The following is a 22,738-nucleotide window of genomic DNA, read 5'->3' on the forward strand; positions in this document are numbered from 1 at the left end:
GTAGCAGACAAGGTGACAAATCAGAGAAAGATTTGACCGGATAGGATACTCCCAACTCTCATGAGGAGAGAGGGGAAAGGGAAGCTATTTAAGAAAGAGCAGCCCAGAGAGGAACAAAGAGTTTTACAGAGACAGGTTGAAGACAGAACAATCTAGACACAGGGGAAGACAGAATGAGCCAGGGAATGAGACGAAACCAGAAGAGTGGACGAGGTTTCTAGGTCATGCAGAGCAACTCAGGAGAGGCAGAGAGAAAGAGAGGCCAGAGTGGGTGAGTTAGTGTGGAGAGGAGTTTTGAGTCAGAACAGCTGAGCTGACTCCACCAGCCGGAGTTCAGAAAGAACTAGAAGGGAGAGCTTATGCAGCAGGAAGTCAGAGGCTGAGAACACCCTAGGCCTAGGTTAGATTGTACGGGGGCTGGAAGCTTCCAGGACTAGGCCAGGGTTAGCAGACTGAGGCAGTGAGCCTCGGGGATGACAATTATGTAAAGAGAATAAGTTACACAAGAAGCCCACAAGACACGTCAAACAGAGCGCCCCTTCACATGGGGTCAGACAGGGAAAGTGGTCGCTCTGATGTGAGCATCTTTTGTTGCTGCAAACTCATATGAGGCCCAATTTCTTTGTGGCAATACTGAGAGGAGCTGGGGTATCTAAGAGGTGATTAGGTCATGAGGTCCCACTGCAGGGTTACCAGAGACCCAGCAGATCCCAACATCCCACCCTTGGACTCCAGAACCAGGAGCTAACTAAACCTATGTGCAGCTGTGTTATTCTAGGAATGGGAGCTGGGTCCTTGTACATGCTAAGCAAGTACCCTATCACTCCCAGCCCCAAGCCTAGGCTGTCCTCTGTGTGAGCTTCATCTACACGCAAGTACACAGCACCGCCATGGCTGCTTGTGCCTCAAAACTTTCAGGCAGCTGTATCAACCAGGCAAGACATCTGTCCGTCTGCGGCCCAGGAGCACAGCTGGGTTACTGAGTTAGAGGCCCCTCCTGGTGCTGTCCAGAAGCAAAGGCTCTCTGTGCACTGCCCCTTCCAGGTGTCAGCTCACTGGAGACATTAGAGAGAGGGACCGGGGCTGGTGCTGGCAAGCCCTCAGCACCTTGTCACCTTGTTTGTTCAGGCAATGAGTGTGACCTGCAGCGCCCAGGCTGGGGGGTCAGCAAAACCTCGGCTGGACTCTGGCTTTGCCAGGTGCTCTCTGTGTCCTTAGCCGTCACCCGGGCCTTTAATAGGGTGTAAAGACATGACTACATGGTTCACACAAAACCGCCTAAGTGCCCTGGCACTGCCAAGGGTGCAACAACGTTCATGCTCAGACAGTCTGCCTTCCTGCCTTCAAGGCCAGTAGCTGGCCCTACGTCATCTCCCAAAGCACAAGCCTATCTATGTCAGTACAAAGCGCCTTGCAGGAGACAAACATGTCCTAACACAGAGCCAAGCTGTGGCCCCACTGCCCAGCGCCATACCTGGAACTTGTACCCCTCCCTGCAGATGCAGCACGTGAGTCCCGGCTCCTCAATCAGCTCTTCCATTTGCTTCAGGAGCGCAGTCTTGGTCACCACCTGACCCTTTTCGTTTGTCTGGAGAAGAGCACAGGCAGCATGTCATACACCCTCTCACCCTGGCTTGGGATGACCACAGAGAAGAGGCCTTCTACTGTCCTGTGCTGGTAGGCTAGGCAAGTGGCAAACCACTAAGACACCTACCTGCCCTCGTCACTGCCTTCTATTGAAGGGAACCCTACATTTGTTGAGGAGCCACCAAAGCAGAGGAAACCATGCAGCGGGAAGCTGCCATGCTGCTACGTCGCCATTTGTTACCAAAAGCCCCTTCGTTCTGTGCCAGCGCCACATCTCGGCTGCCAAGGGCTGCTGTGCTCTGATCATTTACTGTCCCCAGCAAGTGTCAAACTGCTAACACATGAGTTTGCTTGTTAAGATAAGGGTCTTTCAGGGCCACCATTTCTTCCAACAGAGGACAACAGAGCCCTTTGTGTTGACCAGACCCTGTGCAAAGTCTTGTTCGGTACTAAGTAGCTACATGCTGTGGCCAGTGTTTTACTTTCTTTATCTAGAAATGGGAATAGTGATGTCAAGTACAGCTGACATTTGAGGTCTTCCAGTGTCTGGCATGCACTAGATCCAGGATACGCAGTAGTCAGTATCTCCATTTTTACCGTTTGCACAAACCTGTCAGGTCATTTTACCCCAAGTACCCTCAACCACCGGGTGGCATAGCAGTAGCCACACCTGAAAGCACCCAGCACAGTTAATTCCTGTCTTCCTCCATGCACCCTCACACACTGTCAAGCCCAGTTCTGCTGGGAAGCACCAGTCTGCCTGTGGTGCTACCTTGCCCACAGTGGGGACTTTACCGTCATGCCCAGAGTTCCCAGAGCCTTCTGCCTCATGGCCATGGCCATGCGCTTCTTCTCTGCCCGGGTCTCTCTGCGGGCTGCGTCAATCTTCTTGTTCACATCTGGGTGTTCTCTTAGGGCCTCCAGGAGGTTCTCGGCCAAGGTCCCAATGCCCTCGTCACTGGACACCTGCTCTAGCTTATGCAGGCTTGTGATGGAGTCCGTTCCAATCAGAACCTGTCAAGAGAGAATCAGCGAGATGTAGTTATTTTGTCATGGAGGTGGCCTTCCACTAAGGCTTGGTCAAAGCCTCTGATCATCCACAACGTGCACAACCTGTGCAGCTATGGAGGGAGCCTGCCACCCAGGCCCAGTCCATAGTCAGTCAAAATGCACAAGCTTGTCTTGTGTGACTGGCTTCACCCGAGAGTTTGGTTTTCCTGTGACCTCTGACTAGTTCCTCCACGCATCAGCTCTTGAATCCCACATAATAAAATGGGGGCAAGGTCAAGGCAGCCGTAAGGGTGAAAGGTGAGACAGCAGTGAAGCGCCCAGCAGGGCCTGTACAGGACACTGGGGCAGAGGCCCTGAATTCATAGGAACTCCCCACGTTCTGCATGAACATCTGCAGCTATCAAACCTGGTGGCAGTTCTCCCAGCCTACAAGATACTAGAGGCAAAATTCCAGCCTGTGGGAGTGGAGATAACGACAAGCTAAATAGCTATAAAGCCTGTTCTTGGCAAGGCTCCTTCAGGGCCTGTGGCACTATGTGATGGGAGAGGAGGCAGGTGCAGAGGAGAAAGGCCTCTAGGTCAGCCCAGTGGGTGGTCTCACAGCTGAAAAGCCCCCTCGCCATCACATCAGTAGTGAAGTTCTCCTATGTGTGGGGAAAACAGAAAGCAGCAGGCCTAACCTCAGAGTGAAAGCTTAAGCTGGTGCCTCAGATCACTCACTAACTCGTAAATCCACCCTCACTGTAGGAACTCACACCTCAGCAAAGCTGCATGTTATCTCCTGCCTCTGCTCCTAAACGCTGAGTGAGCCCATGCAAACTTTTCCACAGGCACCCACACCCCAAACTCAACACCCTAAGTGTTTACTATGAGCATGCATGTGTGTACATGGAGATGTGTGTAAAGCAGGAGTAAGAAAACCACCCACACCTTGTCCACACGAAGCTCATACACAAGTGGGGAGGGTAGCACACACTCACAGGATCTTTTTGCCACCCTCCTCTCTGTACCCTCAGCCTCTTTGTCTCCTCTGATGCCACAGCCATTCCCCTCATCACTCAACCAAAGGACTGGACAGAGTTCTAAAGTTAACGAGCCCCTTCTCTCTCCAAGCAGCCACCGGTCAATCATGACAAACCCCAGCACCCATCAATCACCTGTCTGAGCTCTTGGTAGCACATGTAGTGAGTGCTGCCCTTGTGAGGAGAGCCACACTTCTATGCTGAGTATAGCAGTGCACACCTGGAATCAGAGCACTCAGAAGCTGAGGCAGGAGAACTGCTGGGAGTTTGAGGCTAGCCTGGGCTTCATAGGGAAGACCTGGCCAACTAGGGCTGCACAGTAAGATGTGTGAATAGCCATCACATGTTGCCTTTGGCCAAATCAGAGCTCTGTTCCTTAGTCTCCTATGCAAATACAGCTGTTGTAAGGAAGTAGAGACAATGTATGCAAAATCTTACTACAGAGGCCTATCAACTGTGGCTATCTACCGGCAGATCTGGTAAGACCTTCACTATGCCTACGCTGGGGGGCGTTATCAGAACAGGCTTCCAGATGACAACCCAGAACTATGCTCAATGCAGAACACTATAAAAGCAAAACTACTAACTCCGAGGACTCTCAAAAGGCAGCATTAAACCTTATAGCATCCACCTAGAAAACAGAAAACACAAAGCCATTTCATGCAAAAGACACAAAGCCCTAGAAAAGTTGTGCAGCATCATTTTTTTTTTTTTTTTGGTTCTTTTTTTCCGGAGCTGGGGATCGAACCCAGGGCCTTGCGCTTCCTAAGCAAGCGCTCTACCACTGAGCTAAATCCCCAACCCCTTTGTTGTGCAGCATCATTAACCAGCAGGGAAATGCCAGTCAAAACCACAGCCAGGACACCACACTCAGCAACATGACTGAGGTAAAAACAGCCAGCAGTGTGGTGGGAATGCAGAGAACTGGGCCACTCACCTGCTGCTAGAAGTGTAAAGTGTGCCTGTGCTCCAGGAGAGCTTGTCCTATAACTGGTGTGTGTGATGTGCCCATGTGAGCGTGTGCGCGTGTGTGGAGGGTGGAGGACACTATCCGGGCTCTCGTTCCTCCCTTGTATGATTCTGGAATCTACCTCAGAAGGTCAGGGCCATGGGAAGTTGTCGGCTGCCTGAGGCAGAGCAGGAGGTGGTGGTGATGGCGTCAATCGCTCGCAGCTGCCAGGCAGAACTCTGAAGTTCACAGCTACTGGCTGAGCCCTGCATGTGCAGCTCACCATCGAGCACACAAGGACAACTAGAGGAGCCTCAAGCTCTAGGTTAAGCCACACTACGGGTGACCTGCCGGCTCTACACCAAGATTGTCCATGACTCCCTCCTGTTACCTGTCATGTCTGTTGCCTGCAGAGTGAGGTCAACAGACATGCTGGCCACTCACCTGGGTGGCAGGGTGTTGCATGGCCAGACCCCGAAGAAGCCTCAAAATAAATGGCAGAGCAGGGCGAGACAAAAACTTTTTCCAGACGTCAGCATCCAAACTATAAGACAGACAAGGGTGTCAACAACCAGGAAGAAGTGCTGGAAACCTGCTGCTGGTTCTGGCTGGTTTGAACAGGGTTCTTTTCAAGAAGGCAGTAAGGGACCACTAAGGGCAAACCCAGCTCAGAAGCCAGATAACAACAAGCACTGGAACAGAAGCAGAAAAGCCTCAGGGTTCTACAGTGGCTGGACATGTCCCTGAGGGGGAGGGGCAGAGGGCACGGAAGAAGCACTGTGCTAGATGCTGGGAAAACTCCATGTGCCCCAGAGAGGGCCTTACTTCTTGGCACTGGGGATATGCTTTTTCATGTAGTCCAGGGCACTCTGAGTGATTCCCTTTTGCAGGATGAGGTCCTTCAGCTGATGACCATTGCTGTTGTTCTTGATACCGGCAGCAATCTTGCAGAAGCAATCCAGGAAGACTTTGTCATCCCCACTATGGTCTTCATCGTACCTAAGAGAGCATAAACAGTCTCAGCATGAAGACAGAGCTCAGTCACCCTCTTGGTTAACAACGAGGTGAACCGCCTACAGGATCCATTCTAAACCCAGCCGGGAAAGGAGACCCTCAGACCAGGACTCTCCCTTTGTCTACCCTGCACCCAAGCTTGCACTGTCTTTTGCATTTTCAGGCTTTTGCAAACACAGCTCCCTGCGCCGTGAGGCCCTTTCCCCTCTCATACCCTTCCTCCTCCTGCTCTGACACACCAGGATTGGGTGGCCGTCTCTCCAGCTAAACAAAGCTCCTACATGCCAGACCATGGACACACACACTCAACCAAAACCCCGGCAGCTCTGCTCAGCCTCACAAGACCAGCTTGGATTTCTGTGGGCTCCCCGGAGGCTCATTGTATCCAACTCCAGGCTCCTACTTATTGAAGCTGCAGTATGGCTTGAACCGCTCCACCAGGATCTGCATCTTCTCCACTTCTCCGAAGGACAGGTATGGGATGATACGCAGCAAACCCTGCAGCACGCTGGGATTGGAACGAACGAAGGTGCTGTTGATCTGGTCCAAGAGCATCACCAGTTGATCCTTGTCACCTGTGAGGAGGAGGTTGCCCTGCAACAGAGAAGCTGGGAGTCAGGATGGCGGCTGTAGCCAAGCACTCCCATAGTTCCAGTCAGAACTATTACTCAATGCTTGCTGGGGAACAATAAGCAGCGTGGGTTCCCTTGATGAGCTTCCCAGCCACAGCGATGGCTACACCAATACAACATCCTGCTCCCCCAGGAGAACAGAGATGTTATCTACTCCTGGGAGCACAGGCCTGGCCGAATCACCAGGCCCAGGAGGCAGGAAGTTCCAGGTACAGACAGGGAGACTGCATCACAGACTGATTTTAACCCCAGGCCTAACTGTATCAGTCACAAGTCAGGCCAACTGTAGAGTGAATGGGTTGAATGACGACACTGCCCACTCAGCCAGGTCATGCCTGCTTCCATTAGTGGGCACCATTGAACTGAGACGCTTCCTTGGCAGCTTTGTTTCCCTGAATGCAAAGGTTACAGACTCAGTGCAATGATATCAGCCAGAGTAGAACCTGGCTATTTCTAACATGAGAGGGTTCAGCCATTCTGGGCTGAGCTCAGCTAGCTCCAGATAAGCCCACTGTATGTTCCCAGTGTCTGTGGGCAGAAGGACTAGGTCCCACTCACCTTGTCCTCACTCAGGGGCTCTGCATTGGACTCATCTAGAATGATCTCCATGATGCTCAGCACCTGCTCAGCCACCGCTGCTCCTCCGCTGTCCTTGCTCTCTTGCTCAGCTACCAGAGCCTGCAGGGGAGACGCAGGGACTCTCAGGACACAGTCAGTCGCCTCCCATGGTCTTAAAGCCCAGGGGCTAGGCGTATGTGTGTGAAAAGATGTGGAAATGTGTGTGTGTGTGTGTGTGTGAGAGAGAGAGAGGGGGGGGGGAGATGTGGAAATGTGTGTGTGTGTGTGTGTGTGTGTGTGTGTGAGAGAGAGAGAGAGAGAGAGAGAGAGAGAGGAGATGTGGAAATGTGTGTGTGTGTGTGTGTGTGTGTGTGAGAGAGAGAGAGAGAGAGAGAGAGAGAGAGAGAGAGAAGGAGATGTGGAAATGTGATGTGTGTGTGTGTGTGTGTGTGTGTGAGAGAGAGAGAGAGTGAGTGTGTGTGTGTGAGAGAGAGAGTGTGTGAGAGAGAGAGAGAGAGAGAGAGAGAGAGAGAGAAAATGTGGAAATGTGATGTCCCCTACTTTTTTGCAGTGTTAATTCTGTCTATTGAATTCCTGCTCCTGGTCTTGAGTCTACACTCAGCAAAGGGACAGGAAGCTCTGAAGAGCATGAGTGGGAGCCATCTAGAGTCAGTTGAAGGATCAGGTCTGGTACTGCAATTTCTCAGGTGTGCCAAAGCTCCCTCTTCATCATCTATAGCCCATACTCCTTACCAAGTTTAACGTCCCCAACATGACATTCAAGGTGTTCATTTCCAGCTTGACCAACTGTTGCCGATTGACTTTCACCTTCACACAGTAACTGAACAGCTTCAGGAGCACCTGTGAAGAGAGGCCAGCCCAGAGGTCCGTGAGAACACCCATGAGCATACGGTGTACAAGTGCCGAAGACATATTCACAGAAAAGTATGGGGAGTGGTTCTCAACTTTCCTAGGGCTGCGACCCTTTAATACAGCTCCTCATGGTGTGGTGACCCCAAACATAAAATTATTAATTTTGCTACTGTAATGTAAATATCTGATATGCAGGAAAGTTGGTATGTGACCCACAGGCTGAGATTCGCTGCTCTAAGGCGACTTCTCAGGCAGCAGCCACTCCTTCTGAAGAGCAAGGTGACCCTGGGCTCTCATACCAGGTCAGCATCTTAAGTGGCAACATTCTCCCGCATTCTCTGTTCCCCTATATGACGGAAGTGACAGTGGTTCTTAATGAACCAAGTGGTTGGTGTCCCACTATCCTGGGGAAACCTAGCACCAACCAAGTTTCTGAACTAGCAGCAGACAGAACATCCTAACGGACATAGCCTATGGAGGCCAAAAACCAGGTAGGCCATTCAAATGACACAAGAGTATTTGTCCTTCTACAGCTCACGAGGTAAAGATATTAGTGAGGTCTCTGTGGTGACTCTGGAATCCCCAGACTAGTGAGACACATGACCCTCCAAACAACAGCCTACGACGGAGGGAGAATCTAGTTTAAAGGCAACCGTAAACCAACAATGACTGGCATTAAGAGCGGTTACGGAGAGAAACAGTCATGGTTCCTGATCGCTATAAGAGGTACGGGAAAAGACTGCCACAGCCCAGATCTAAGGCAGTGGGGCCAGGAAGAGGGAGCACTGGGAATCTCAGATGTCCAAGATTTGGGGAAAGCCAGCACTAGCACTGGTCTCTGCTGTACCACACTGCCCTCTAGTGTCAAGTGGCTCAACGACCACGGCTTCACATAGAGCCTGGCAGTCATACTGCCCACAACTCACTGTTAGAAGGTGGCGCCCCTGCTTAAAATCTTTGACTCCTGCCAGTCTGTTCAGCATGCACTGCAGACCCCCACACTGGGCCATCACACCGGCCATTCTGTACACTTCCTCTTCGTCCTCTTCTTCATCTGGGGGAAAAGGGAAACCAAGAGGAGCACAAGTTCAAAATGTACGTATTGCCTAGATCAGTGCTCTCCTGGGCTGAGAGCACACAGCCCTTTCCCTAGCTGGAGTTAAGGTCGGACTATAACCGGTTTGCACTCACTCCCATAGGGGCCTTGCTCAGAGGTTAGGTCCACTAAAGTTTTCTGCTATTATAGCAAAGTACAAGCAAATACCACTGTCAACGGAACAGAGAGCCAAGCAGAGAGAAATCTGAACACAAGCCTGCTAACTGAATCTTTCCCTTGACAGCCTGAATGTTATCATCCCAACAGGTACCTATGTCAGCCCACAGATGCCTTTCTCCCTTACAGTGTGATGCAGAGCACAGGCCACCATACTCTGAGACATGTCTGCTCTGGCTGAAGTCCAACATGCAGTATCATATGTGGAGAGGGTGTACCTGTGGTGGAGTCCAGGGACTCGATAAACTCCTCGGTGGCATCGCCCAGTAGCCCCCGCATTCGATAAACAATCCTCATGGGCTCTCCCTAGGTAGAGAAAAGTTGGAAAGGTAGACTCATAAACAGGCCTAGAAAACTGCAAGCCTTCTTCACCCTTGGACTTTGCTCAATGCCTTGGTGATGTGAGCCTCCATTTCTTTAACAAGACAGGGACTGGACTCAAAGGCTGTGGAAGAGACTCGCTCGCTCTGTTCACTGCCTGCTGCAGGCCAGGCCCTGTGAGAAGCACTGCAGACACACAATCCGATTGGACTCCATTAGAGCACTGGGTAGGCAAGAGCTCCAACCACTACTTCCTGAGTGTTTTGTTTCGACAGCATACTTGACTAGGCTAGAAGTAAAGGCCCAATTCTAAGTCTGTGCTGATCTCAGGAAGAGCTCTCTCTTCTCTCTGCCCACTGGGGCTAGAAGACAAACAACTGTATTTGAACCAAAGAGTGTGGTACAAATTTCAGGAACCCAGAGCAGATGTGTCACTCTTTGCCCACAGACAGACCAGGGTCTTCATTCATCAGAGACAAAGAGGGTTCATCCCAATCAGCAGGCTAACACACACATAGCCTGGAATGGACAGAAGAAGCCGTCGGGAGAGTCTGCCTGTGCCAGGCACCACGCTGGGGACCCAAGAGGCCCAATCTCAGTTGAGAGAAAAGCAAAGGCACAAGGCTCACGCATGCCTCCTTGAAGCTATCTGACTGACAACAGCCAGATGCCTCCCGATCTGGCAACACAATGCACTTCTTCAGAAAGGAAGTAAAGCTACAGTGGCCATAAGGCCACGGTGATTAACAGCAACTCCACTTGGCCAGTCCTGAGGGCAGAAAAGGCAGCCCACACACAGCTCCTGGAGGAAGCAAGCACATACCTCATTGGTCGTACACCAGACCTTCTTGTAAACCTCAGCCACAGGAAGATCCAGACTGATAATTTTATTGTTCACTAGAAGCTGGAAAACAGAGGAGAAATTATGACAAGGAAGCTCACAGGCTACCCTTGTGGCTCATCACAGGGCCCTGTCAAAGCTCACTCTCCAGGGAAATGCATGTGCATGCACAACACCCAGCATTTTATGTACAACGTTGGGGGACAAATGTTTAACCCACATGGACTCCAGTTTAGATCCAACTGAAGATCTTTTATCTTGAACACCAGAAAAACAATCACCTTTGCCTTTGATCATACTGTGGTAGCGACAGACCCGATAAGTTGTCTGTCGGAATCCACAAGGCTCTGGGCATTAACAGGGGCTATGATCCATAGACTGGTGTCAAAATCCATGACTCCTGGGGCTCCATTAACCTGCAATCTCTAGAAAACCCTGCCAGAAGCGACGGTGACAAAGGCCTACCACCGCTCCAAACAACAACCATCAAGCACCTGCTGTTCCATGCCAGGGCTGGTCAGAGCCCTCCTCCTCTACAGCAGGAGAGGCAGGGAGACTGGACCCATTAGCCCACTTTACAGACTAACCTCCTACAAGGTTAATCAGTGGCTCAAAGCTGTGCTCCTGGTGAGTGACCAGCACAGCCCAGCTCTTACCTCCATCCCACTGTCGTCCTCCAGAAGAGCCACCAGGTCACAGTCCTGGCAGATCTTGTTCTTTATGTCCCTCATAAGAGGCCCAATGCCTGGTTCATTGCTGCTATATGGGTTTCCGGGCATCCTGCCCTGTAGAAAGTCCTCTTGCTGGGGGTCCTTCTCCAGGGTCACAAAGAACTCAGTGACTTCATTTTCCTCCTAAGGGATAGAAAGAGGAACGTGTGGGAAGGGACCAGCACTGAGCGGTTCTGTGGGCACCAGAATGAAAACACAGCAAGAACACCATGCCTACTCATTAAACATGTTGACCGGCAGGTGGCCAGAGACCATGGCAATCACTCGAAACACCACTCAGCAGCCTGAAGCTCATGTGTCCCTTACAGATTAACAAGAGATGGCCTAATGGCCAGGGAGACAGGAGCGAGGTGCTGTCCAATGAGATGTGGACCAGTTTGAGGCCAGGCAAGATTCACTGGAAACTTGGAGCAAAGGAGGGGCTTTTTTCTTTCTGTGACAATCTCTGACAGGCCAACCTTGATGCCATCAATAACCAAGAATGTTGCTGTTTCCCTCAACAATGAGAAAGGTCTCTGAGCCAGACCATAGGAAAGACACACATGTGGCGTGCATGCCTGAAGAACCCAAGGTGCAGAAGAGAAGGACGGCACCATACCCAATATACCCAACTCTACCCCAGAATTGCTGCTGCCCATGCAACAGGAGGTGAGGCCTAATTTTAAGAAGGGTTAATCTTGGCCTTCAGGTAAAAAGACCACTGGCTTCCCTTGTTAGAGGAGGGAAATTAGTAAGCTGCTTCCACTCTGTCAGAGGATCTGGGGATAAAGATACCAAGTTATCCATCCTGTGGGCAAGTCACTGAGGCTGACACCCGTGGGTTGTGGGGAGCAAGCACGCTGCTTACAGGGTAGATGATGCTGCACAGCCTCTCAAAGATGAACACAGGAGTCCGGTAGTCATCCAGATTGTAGCGCTTGGCTGTCTCAATGCACACAGCCATGAAGGCCTTGGTTTCAGACTCTGTACCTGCCAAGAAAGTGGCCAAAGGAGTCAGGGAAGAGCCTCGCCTGCATGAGCTGAGCTGAGACAATGAAGCACCTTCTCTGACAGGCACCTCCTGCCTGCTAGGTTTCTGAACACTCTACACAGTAACATCAGCGACACTCAATGAGAAGCCTCCACCCCAAGTGAAACCATGTGCTTGTTCCAGTCTCTCTGAGAGCACGACTTTCCTTAAGGAGAAGGACTATACCTCCTTTGCCAAAACAGGTTCTCAAAAGCAACACAGGACTTCCCTTTTGGGTAGTCAGGCAGAGGAAGTTGGCTAGAGTAACTTTTCACTCCTGTCAGTTGAAAAAAAGCTCAAACTATCGGTGAACTATTACACTAGTGAAGAATAAAAGCCCACCAAAGGAAAGAACTCAGGGCCCCAGAGAAGCAGGGCCCACAGTGGTTTTGGTTTAGTTCCCATGAAGCTTTGTTCCCACGGCCTGTCAGGAAGTGAGTGCTGGAGACAGAGCCTCAATCAGCCGAGATGAGGAGCCAGTGGGGAGCGGCCTGCAGCCCTGGCCATCACACAGCTGCTCCCTCAGGAGCACAGCCAGCTTCGCTGTGAAGGTCAACTAGAGCCACCTTCTCTTTTCTACAGTCACATAACTGAAGGCAAATTGTCCTTCCTTACAAAAGTGGTAATGGGGGAGGGACAAGTGAGAGCTAAAAGCTATCCTCTCTCTCACATGACACCCAAACTCCACACTCCCTCAAAGTCTGAGGAAGTTGGATGAAGGCATGCCAGGGACAGCCTAGGGGCCCTTATAGAGGCAGCAGTCACAAACCCGTGTGGAGAAGACCAGCTTGCATGGGGCCTAAAGAATTTATTTTTCCTCTTTGCTTTTATTGAATTTTCACTGATATCTGCATGTGGATCTGCATGTGCATGTGTTTCAAGTGCAGGCACCTCTCGGGGACAGGAGGAGGATGCTGGATCCTGTGAGTGGTCGTGAGCTGTCTAACATGGAACCAAAGCCAGGCCCTGCATGAGCAGCAGGTGTTCTTGAGCACTGAGCTCTCTCTCTAGCTCCTGTCTTGGTTGTGTCTGCCTTCTTGCCTCAACCTCCCAAGTGCTGGGATAAAGGCAGGTATTATCATTCCTTGCTTCTAAAGAATTTCCATAATAAACTTCAGGAATAGGAATTCACAACTCCAAATCATAAAATACCAGTTTGAGAACACCATCTAGAAACCAGAAAAGCAAACACAAATGGGCCTGGGAACTTTAAACTTTCGAGTGATTGACCAGGCACAAATGTGCTCTATAAACAGGAGGTTTCTTGGCTACAAAATCTTGAGCTATAAGAACAACAGCAGATTAACAGGATGAACAGTACAGAAGGAAGACAGGGATGAGAACAGCTATGGAGAACACAGCAAGGCCACTGACGAGAGACAATGAGAACATCCCAGATGACTAGAGACACCAGCCTGAGACCTCTACCTCTCCCTTCTCTGGGAGCTCAACACAGGAAAAGCACCGATGAGCCCAGCTCGAGGGCTAACACTAAGCACCACCATGCTCGTCAGACAGGCTTCTCTCCCAAACCCAAGAGCTGTGTGCCTTTTGGTGCTGTGGTACCAAGAAACAACATCTGTGTGCATCTCCCCGACTCCAAGCGGAGTGGGCGGGGTTACCTGTCGTCATGTCCTCCAGCATCTCCAGCAGCATGTCCTGGGTCTCATCGATGAGCTTGGTCCTCTGCAGCACTAGCTTCCGCAAGCACAGGTACCCATTCAGCACAGTGCCCACCAAGCGGCTCTTGAAATGACGCTTGATGGACTCCACCTCTACAAAGGAGGAGAGGAGGCCTGCGGGGACAGGAGACACTGCCATAAGATCTGCAGGACACAGCAGGCCTGGGCTACCACAGAAACAAGAAAACCAAAAAGCAAGGAGATGCCCAATGAGTCAAATGGCTGGCAGTGAGGAGCTCAAACGCGCAGGCCCATCAAGGAAGAGAACTTCTAGAGGGAGACGTGCACTGGACCCAGGAGCACACCCAAGGGAGGGGCTAACGGCTCTACCTGTGAGACTCTTGAGGGCATATCCCTGCTGCAGGTCTGTGCTCAGTGTGGCCTCCTCCAAGGCCAGCAGGCGGGCGATTTCCTAAACAGGGCGACAAGCAGTGCAATGAGGCCACCTCCGCCCCAGGACGCAGTCCCCATCAGAGGTGCTTAAGCCACACATCCATTCTAATCCTTAAAAAATGCCTTTCCTAGAGGCCTAAGAGGCTGAAGCATTGCTGAGAGACTGTTTACCCCGAAGCAGCTCAAATACCCTTAACAGACGGCACAGCCATCCGAGTTACAGTAAAGTCTGGAAACTAATTAATTCCACAAATGTGTCTTCTCAGCAAGCAAGAACTGACAAAAGTAGAGAGAGAAGAAGGGGAGGGGGAGAGAAGGGGGAGGGACAGATCACCTTGGTGATGAGGTTGCCCACGTAGGGCAGGACTCCCCGAGCAGCTAGGTAGACTTTCCAGTGGCAGGAGGCGATGAGCTTCTGGTAGAGAGCCAGGTACTCTGCAGCACACTCCCCAGCAACACTCAGCTCGTCCAGGTAACTGCACGGACATGGGACACACCCTTAGAGAGCACTAAGGACCCAGAGCCAGGAGCTCCCTCCTTGGTATCTACTTTCAGCCTCTCTTCCTCCTCCTCCTCCTCCTCCTTCTCCTCCTCCAGGTGGATGGAGGTCATCTGAGAAACCCCACACTTCCCTCGCTGAAAGGATTCACAACACTTCAGGGAATGGCTGCCAAGCCTCTGAGCATCTGTGTCTCCGTGCTCACTGCCTGAGGACTGCGGAGGACAATGAGTGACAATTATGTCTGTGCTCAGAGGCGCTCAACAAACACCCACTGCTGCTTTACCACTAATACCCTAAAGCGCTGTCTGGTTCCTGTGGCCGATCGGGGTGGTTATATACTACTCTGGGTACCTCCCAGCCCTGTGTACTAACCCAAGAGCGAGGGAAAGGCATTCAACTACGCTAGCCACTGTCCCCACCCACCCCACATGGTACCTGGTGAGGAGGTCAAGGACCTGCTGCTTGCGGCTGGGGACAGTAGCAAGAGCTTCCACGATAGTACAGGCTGCCTGCCGTGCTGCCTGTGTTGCTGGGGTAAAGAGTACCTGGCAGACAAGGGAGAGGAAATGTTGCTGGCTCAGGATACCCTGTTTTTATAGGCCCACAGCATGAGCAGACGTCCACCCATCCAGACAAAGGGAAGGGTCCACAGCACCAGCTAACACACCCCTGGCTATAGGCCATCACTGGCTTGCTCCTGTGAGGGACCAGGGTGGGATGTCGGAGAGCAGAGGACAGCTCTGATGGCCTGTCCCTGTTGGTGGCCACACTTAAGGACTTCTATTTGAAAGGAAGTGACTGAACGGTGAATGGAAAGCAGAGGGCACATGCAAGGGACCCGTTGAGAGGCCGCACCTGCCGCAGCCAGTTGTTGTGGCCCAGCTTGAGGTCAAGTGGGGTGGTCCTCTTCCCCCGCCGACTCAGGAACTGTTTCCACCGCCACACATACTTCTCAGTCAAGTAGAGACGGTGGAGCTCGGACTTGCTGGGGGATTTCCCGTTGCCATCTACCCCTGCAAGGCAAAGGTGGCAGGCAGGGTAAGTGTGAAAGCCCAGTGAACACAGGAGCTATTGGGAGTGGCAGAGGGAGAGGCACACCTCGGATAGGCAGGCACTTCTTCCAGGCTTCGTAGGATGCCTTGGGATCTCGCTTGAGCCACAGCTGAGCCTGCGCGTGGATCTCATTGCAGTACGGCTTCACCGTGGTGAGGGCCTCCACAGGGACGTCCTGGACGGGAGCAGCACAAGGTGAGTGTTTGCAGCAGAGGGCCCCACCTTGGGATGGCACCAACACTCTAGGGTGGCATGCAGCTCTGATGGCCCAATAGGGGCTCTTGCTAACCCTTATCTGCACCCACGTGAGAAGTGTTATTTCCACACCGACTGAGGCTACAGACTTGGAAGTGCTGGCTTCCTACAGCCACACATGTGGCTACGCTTCCTTGGGAATAAAGTGGAGTTTTACTGCCCACTTAATGAAGACCACTGAGCAGTTTGCCTGGCTGGAACCATAGGCGGTCCCGTTCTAGACACTAATGAAGTCAGACCATCCTTAGATCCACGGAGTTTTCAAAGGCCTCACTGCTCTAGGCTTTCATGCTGTTGAGTTTTTATTATTTCACATGTCCCCCAGATTCCAACCTACCTCTGCTGTACTAAAGCCAAGACTGGTGCTTCACTAAAGTAAACTAAAGCCTGGTGCTCACCTCAGTCAGTGAGCTAGCACTCAGAGGCCATGTATCTTCCCCAGCCCTGCCATCCCCACCACAGCACCTTGTTCTTCTTGCTGGTTGGGGCAGGTGGTTTAATCAGCTTCTGTAAGATCCGCAGACACATGAGGGTGATGTTCTCAACAACCACTGGCGTTTTGATGTTCACAGCCATGAGGAAAAGGCTGAGTGCTGGGGATGGAAAGGAATCACAGTCAGTGCATGTGGGCCACTGCCCTAGCAAGGCTGCCTAAGGGCTCCCACCTCTCGCCCGGGTACCAAGGTTGCGCCCTTTGGTTTTCTGAAAAGTGCCCACCCAATGGTCCCAAGCTCACCACAGCGTAAGCGGAGTTCCCAGCAGCTGTCCTCCTTGGAGATGGAGTCTGTCAGCAGCAGCATCTCATACTGAAGGCTGCTAGCCTGGAAGGTGTGCAGGACAAGGAGAATGAGCAGGGTAAGAGTCCAGGGGCCAGGGTGAGCTCTGATTATAGGACCCCCCTAAAATTTCCAGTCATGGGTGTCCTACCAGGACAAGGGGATACAGGAAACCCTGTACTACAAGTTTCAGCTGGGACATGAATATTGCAAGCAGGCAGGCCACTGTCTCCTACCTCAGTCTCCAACACTGGCTTAGAGAAGAGGTCAGGGACAGAGAGGACCATGAGGGAGAGGTCAGACAGGAGCTGGTCTGCTTACCAGGTCAGGATTAGCCCAGTGGCCCTTCAGTGCAGTGGAGACTTTGCCAATGATCAGGTCATTCATTTGCTGGGTGGCCTCTGGGTTGTCTCTGAGGAAGCAAAGCAGGAGTCCTGTTAGTCACAATCAAAGTCGCAAGGCCCCTCTTCCCAACGACAGGCCTAGACTTTTCTACCTTCTTCCCAGGAACAAGACTACATCTTTTATCTTAAGGGGTCTCTGATGGGAGGACTACCATAGTCCCCTTACAAGACAGACATAGAAGGAAGAGCAGCATTAACACGGAAGTCCACACTGCAGGCGGCAGGGCCCCAGGAGCTGCTGGTGTCCATCTCCGAAACCTGAGTCCACACTCAGTGTGGGCCCCATGTCACTGCCTGCACACCACCTCACTTTCACTTCCCAGCTATATGCCTTCCTAGTAACAAAATGCACTCTCAAATGGCATCCAAGACCCCGGGGATCTGCTGTTCCGGGTGCTCCCCACCCCTCCCCACTCTTTGTGCCCCTGTGTCCTTGCCCCTCTAGTTTCGTAGGCCTATCCACTCGGCATCCGGCACACACCCACCTCAGCCCCTCCAGGAGCTGCTGCTGCACATGCAGCCCACAGCCTTGTTCCTAGAAAGACTGTGCTCATGGACCACGCCACAGAGAAGCCATCTATAGCTGGGACTGCCAGCCCTGTTCTAGCTGGGAAACCTTATTTCCAATGTTTTTGTCATTAGAACGTAAGCCACTGCATGTCCAATGCTTAGTGTTCAGGACATGTTAATGGGGGTAAGCAGCACAGCCTGTAAAGGTGTCCAGCACCTCAGATGGCCCGGATTTCACGCTCCACAGAAAGTACTCAGCACTACTGAGCTATTTACTCAAATTCAAGTATTTGCTTTTAATTAGATGTATATATGTATTTAATTATATATAATGCATATGTATACATGCATAACTGTGAGGGTTTCTGTAACATGTGTACAATGTCCAAAGAGGCCAGAGAGGATGCTGGATCCTCTGAAACTGGAGTTATGGATAATTGTGAACCACCCAATGTGGGTGGCAGGTGATAAATTCCAGTTGTCCCCTGTAAGTGGAGTACGTGTACTTTTAGCCCAAGCCACCTCTCCAGCCCATTTTTAAGGTATTTACTATAACTGGAATTTTCGGATGAGTCTTTTATCCAAAGCACATGCTGCACAGTGCCAGATCCTGAGCTAGCCTTCCTTTCTGGCCAGAGTCTAAGCACCCATTCCTATACCCCTCTGCTTCTTCTTGAGTTTTTTTTCTGGGATATTCTTGAGTCCAAGAGTTCTTCACTCTCTTCTCCTCCCCCACCAAGACCCAGGAAGTTCCCTTAGGACACCATCTGAGCCAACAAAGCTCATGGACAGGCCACTCACAGGAACCACATCTACCTGCCTCCCATGTCCCTCCCATCCTCTGGGGTAAGCCAGCCAACCAATTGGCTCAACCCTGCATCACTGCTGCCCCCACTCCAGCATCAAGGAAGAAGCTCTGACCTAGTCAGGAGGCACATGAGCTGGCGGACCTCCTCGCGGATGGCTGCCGCGCCTCTGCGGAGGTTGTAATCAAAGAGCTCTCGGATGAGGCCCTGGGAGACGAGGATGTGCCTCAGGGCTGGATTGGTGGCCAGGGCCCTTAGCAGTGTGATACAATGCTCTGTGACAGCTGAGGCACAGCCATAGCACTTGGTGGAGGAGGTGTGGCCACAGCCTAAGACAGACAACGCACGGTACTGGCTGGCAGTAAACGTGGGCTGCACGGATGTCCGGGATGACTTGGTGGCCGCTTCTCTCTGCTGCAGGTCATACTCTAACAGCTCTTTACGTGAAGCAAAGACTTTCTAAGAATGCAAAGATAAGAAAGAAATTGGCAGAACATAAATAAACGAGAAATGTGTATGATATAGTTAATTCTTCTCAGTAACCCTACCACTTATTTCTTTTATCCTCATTTAACAGGAGGGAACTGGCGATTTGCGTGACTGCTTGACCAAGGTCAAGGTCAGCACTGGAAACCAGAACAATCCCAGGCTTGAGCTCCTCACTTGCCACAAACACTATTTTTTAAAAGGTTAAAGAATCAGATCTCTTCTGAGCAAAGGTCATCAGTAACGTAGTGGGCAGGGCCACTGGCTGCTCTTCTAGGATGGGGGTCCACTGCCGCTGGCCGGCATCCTACCTATAGAAACCATGTGGGAACACTGAAGGCAACATGGCTGACTGCAGCTGGGGTGCTCTAAACCTCTAGCCTGTAAACATGGCATCCAAGAAGAGGAAGCAGAACCTTAGCACTACTTTTTAAAACCTGGAATCCCTCTACTAAGCAAGGATTTGTTGCCTACTAATGTCCATCCCACCTCCATTATGCTGTTTCTGGCTGCAAACAGATCTGACAGATCTGACAAGTGGCCGTCACCTTAGGGCAGGAGGAGCCTCTGGTGCAGCTGTGGGACCAGTGGGGCAGACTGGGCTGGATAGGGAGCCTGGATGGGGCAGAGGCTGCCCGGAAAGCATAAAGCACCCACTGAAAGCGACTCCCATTTCCTACCTGGATGATTTTGGAGAGCTCGTCAAATGAGTTCTTACAGTCTCCACAATACTCCTGCGCCAGCTGCAGGATGTAGCGATTCACACTGGCTGAGGTGGAGCTGATGCCTCCCGCTGTTCCCGAGTCTTCCTGCAATCCCAAGATGTCAAGTGTCAGACTTCCACCCCAGGGATGACCTCATGAAGGAGGGCAGCCTCCCACTCTTGACCCCATACCCTCCGGTCTGGGAGCACCTGTGGCTTTTCTGGAGCTGCTTCATTCACTTTGCAGAGCAGGTTCTCCAGCTGGGGCCGGTGTCCCATGAGCTGATGGTACACGCGGTCAGCTTTGTCCAGAAGTGTGTTGATGTTGGAAACGGCCTAGACCAGAGACGGGGTTGAAGGAAGTAAGACTTTACAGATTGATTTTTCCCTCCGTGGCCCTCCCAGCTGGCCACCTGTGAAACATGTCCCGACACAGAGCAGGCACATAGCTCCTCACTGTCCTTCAGAACAGCCCTAGGAGGTGGCACATCAGTCTTATGAGAGATATGCAATGCATATGGACTGGATTCACACAAGTCAGTGCTGAGAAGTGACTCATGGCAGATCACACAGACACAAACAGCACAAGTGCTGTGAGAAATTTTGTCCTTCTGTCACCCTGAACACGTACCCCCTTCTTCTCTGCCCTCCTACTAGACCCAGCTGAGGCTGACCGTGGGACAAAGAAGTACATGCCACCCAGCTCCTTCTGTCCTTCTGAATCTGAATTGCCTGCTCCTTGAGATGCTGTTTCTGCACCAACAACACTTCTCTAATTCCTATGCTTGAGCCTAGCACATCTTTGGTCGCCGTGGGCTCTACTCAAAAGCCAGGCCCATGCTTGCTGCTTTTCTCTGAACTGGGAACTGAAGGCTGAGTACACTACACAGGTCTCCTCCAAAGTTCAGAGCAGTGGTGGGGACCTAGGCCAGATGCAGGCTTACCTTCTTCCGATCTTCCTCGTTCTCGATGGGATCCACTGCGCAGCAAGGTTTGGCATAAAGCATGAAGTCAAAGCGGGCGTATTTACAAAAGCCACAAGCATTGCAGAGGAAGGGATCCTTCTCATCATAGTTGATGGACCTGAATAATCGAAGTGCCCAGGTCAGTGGGAACGAAGGGTTAGGGTGAGGAGGAGGAGGAAGGCTGTGTCCACTCTCTATTCTAACAACAACAGGAATTACTGAAGGGACAGCAACCGCCGGGTGAGAGGGTGTGAGCGGCCGAGTAAGTAGAGCAAACCATGCACACACACCCTCTTCTGCCTCTTCCTTCTCCTCCCCACTTCTTCCCACCCACAGACCATACACTTCCATAATCCTCTAAACCACAGGCACCAGACAGGCACCTTGCTCATCCTGACACTGCTACAGAAGGGAACACAGAACATGCTTGCCCAGGCCCATCACCTGCACTTGTGACACTGGTATACATTCTCGCCACAGTTGCCACAGACGCCGGGATTGGCGGGGACAGAGGCACTGCAGCGAGGACACTGAAGGGTCTCTGTGGAAGCCTGGTAGTTCTCATAGAAGTCTGCAAACTCGATCATCAGGTTAGAGGCCACGATGGGCAGAGGCAGGTCAATCTTGACTTCTGTCTGTCCAGGCGTCAGCTGAACTTTCTTGGCTTTGTGCCAGCGAGCTGGCCTAGGAGAGACAACAAAAGCTATGGGGAAAGCCTCCCACACGACCCTCCGTGATGACAGACTGGTGGTGGGAGACAGGCCACCCTGCCTAGTGTCCTAAGGCAATTAAGTGACATTCAAAGAAAAAAATTCCCTTGTGGTTTCCTCTGAAAACAAAAACAGGCAGTCGCTCCTCCAGGGTCTAGCCAGGTCCGTGAGTCCTCATCCTACCATCAAAGAAATGTCTCCTCGCAACAGAGAACAGTGCAGAAAACCACAACTGACACAACCGCAGGGAGAGAGCCCAGTACACCCACAACACAGCCTGCTCAGGGATCACTGCAGAAGGATCCCAACAGCCAGAGGAAAAGGACGTTTACAGTGAGATTTGTCTCTTAGGCACGTCAGAGGAGCCACACGCATACTGCTTTACCAGCACTGCTGCCGAGGCAGGGCCTGAGTAAGACAGTAGCAACAGATATGCTAACATGACTGGGAGAAAGCTCAAGGCTTCATCTGAGGACAAGAACAACAGACAACTAAGAGATGCTGAGAGCAGAAGAAACCACCTTCTCCAGGGAAGAGCACACTGAGAACTGTCTATCCAGTACCAAGTGGGAGCCCCGAAATCGCCCATGCACAAACACATTCTATGGACTGAACGAGCTGTGTTTGTGTATTTAGGAATATGCAAGCCTGCGCACATGGACATGTAACAACAATTAAAGAAAGAGGAGGCCGTGAATTTGAATGAGGAGGAGCTACACTGGGAGGGGTGAGTCAGAGGTAAGGGAAGGGGGAAATGATATAATTACACTATAGTCTTAAATATATAGAAAGACACAGAAGTTCCTTAAGTTGTTATGATAACTTGAGATTCTAGAAAAACAGCAGCATCCTACCAAGGACATGTCTCCCAGAGTGTGCCACATGAAGCCTAAGATGGCCAGGGGCAGCGGCCAGCAGACTGCTCACCCTGATGGCAGTCTCGGAAGGAAATATGAGTGCTGTCAGACAACAAACAAGGAAGAGGGGGTCTTGCTGTGGATGCAGGAGCATGCTATTGGACAGGCGGAACAGTACACAACAGGCTTGCAACCAGGAAGTAGAAACTATGCCGTATCAATCAGGCTCTTACTAGGTCTGAGGCTCTGCTCCCAGATCTTCACATACATTGATGACTTTCATTTTTTAGAGAAATACCCTGAGGGTGGGAACTTGTACTCACCTTACAGGAACTGAAACGACATACTTTAGGATCTAGGCAGAGCTGGATCGGATCCATTCTACCCGTAGCTGTGCTTACTCAGCAATAGAGAAAACCAACTGAATGCCTCTGGGGAGAAAGTCTATCTGGATAGGCAGAAGCTCTTTAAGGCTAACTACTTCTCCAAGAGCAGATTTTAGGCAGAGACCAGGGTCACTGATCACTGCGAGCTGCCTGCTCCTTCTGTGGGAATAGCAGCACTTGAGCCTTAACAACTTCTGCTCAGCAGTGACACTGAGACTCTGACAAACTGCTTGGTCCCTGGGGAGTCAACACAATGCAGCTAGGCCTATGACATGCCTAACCCAGATGCTGGGGACAGATAAGGGGGCAGGCACACGCAGGGATGGAAACGGCAGTGGAGAAAATGCAGAGGAATCCGTTCTCTCTGAGCAGATGCACAGCTGCCTTTCCCCAATGCCAACTACTTTCCAATGCACGAGGTTTGCACAC

At 51.5% G+C, this 22,738-nt stretch overlaps 1 protein-coding gene across 1 annotated transcript in view; it reads right to left on the bottom strand.

Annotated features, from left to right (window-relative positions):
* The window catches only part of Ubr4 (ubiquitin protein ligase E3 component n-recognin 4), a 108,080-nt gene that overhangs the window by 10,545 nt on the left and 74,797 nt on the right, over positions 1-22,738 (bottom strand). Inside the window, exons 74-99 of the mRNA XM_032895377.1 lie at positions 20,801-21,040; positions 20,336-20,474; positions 19,602-19,727; positions 19,369-19,497; positions 18,318-18,661; positions 16,804-16,894; positions 16,443-16,527; positions 16,172-16,299; positions 15,497-15,626; positions 15,254-15,411; positions 14,834-14,943; positions 14,231-14,372; positions 13,834-13,915; positions 13,444-13,617; positions 11,660-11,781; positions 10,738-10,935; positions 10,064-10,144; positions 9,138-9,225; positions 8,573-8,700; positions 7,527-7,634; positions 6,774-6,893; positions 5,987-6,177; positions 5,395-5,568; positions 5,014-5,113; positions 2,383-2,601; positions 1,475-1,588 (exon numbers count right to left, since the gene is read on the bottom strand). Of these exons, the coding sequence (XP_032751268.1) occupies positions 1,475-1,588; positions 2,383-2,601; positions 5,014-5,113; positions 5,395-5,568; positions 5,987-6,177; positions 6,774-6,893; positions 7,527-7,634; positions 8,573-8,700; positions 9,138-9,225; positions 10,064-10,144; positions 10,738-10,935; positions 11,660-11,781; positions 13,444-13,617; positions 13,834-13,915; positions 14,231-14,372; positions 14,834-14,943; positions 15,254-15,411; positions 15,497-15,626; positions 16,172-16,299; positions 16,443-16,527; positions 16,804-16,894; positions 18,318-18,661; positions 19,369-19,497; positions 19,602-19,727; positions 20,336-20,474; positions 20,801-21,040 (3,721 nt within the window). The remainder of the gene's footprint in view (positions 1-1,474; positions 1,589-2,382; positions 2,602-5,013; positions 5,114-5,394; positions 5,569-5,986; positions 6,178-6,773; positions 6,894-7,526; positions 7,635-8,572; positions 8,701-9,137; positions 9,226-10,063; positions 10,145-10,737; positions 10,936-11,659; positions 11,782-13,443; positions 13,618-13,833; positions 13,916-14,230; positions 14,373-14,833; positions 14,944-15,253; positions 15,412-15,496; positions 15,627-16,171; positions 16,300-16,442; positions 16,528-16,803; positions 16,895-18,317; positions 18,662-19,368; positions 19,498-19,601; positions 19,728-20,335; positions 20,475-20,800; positions 21,041-22,738) is intronic.

This window comes from Rattus rattus, chromosome 1, assembly GCF_011064425.1.
Source record: "Rattus rattus isolate New Zealand chromosome 1, Rrattus_CSIRO_v1, whole genome shotgun sequence".
Classification (NCBI taxonomy): Eukaryota; Metazoa; Chordata; class Mammalia; order Rodentia; family Muridae; genus Rattus; species Rattus rattus.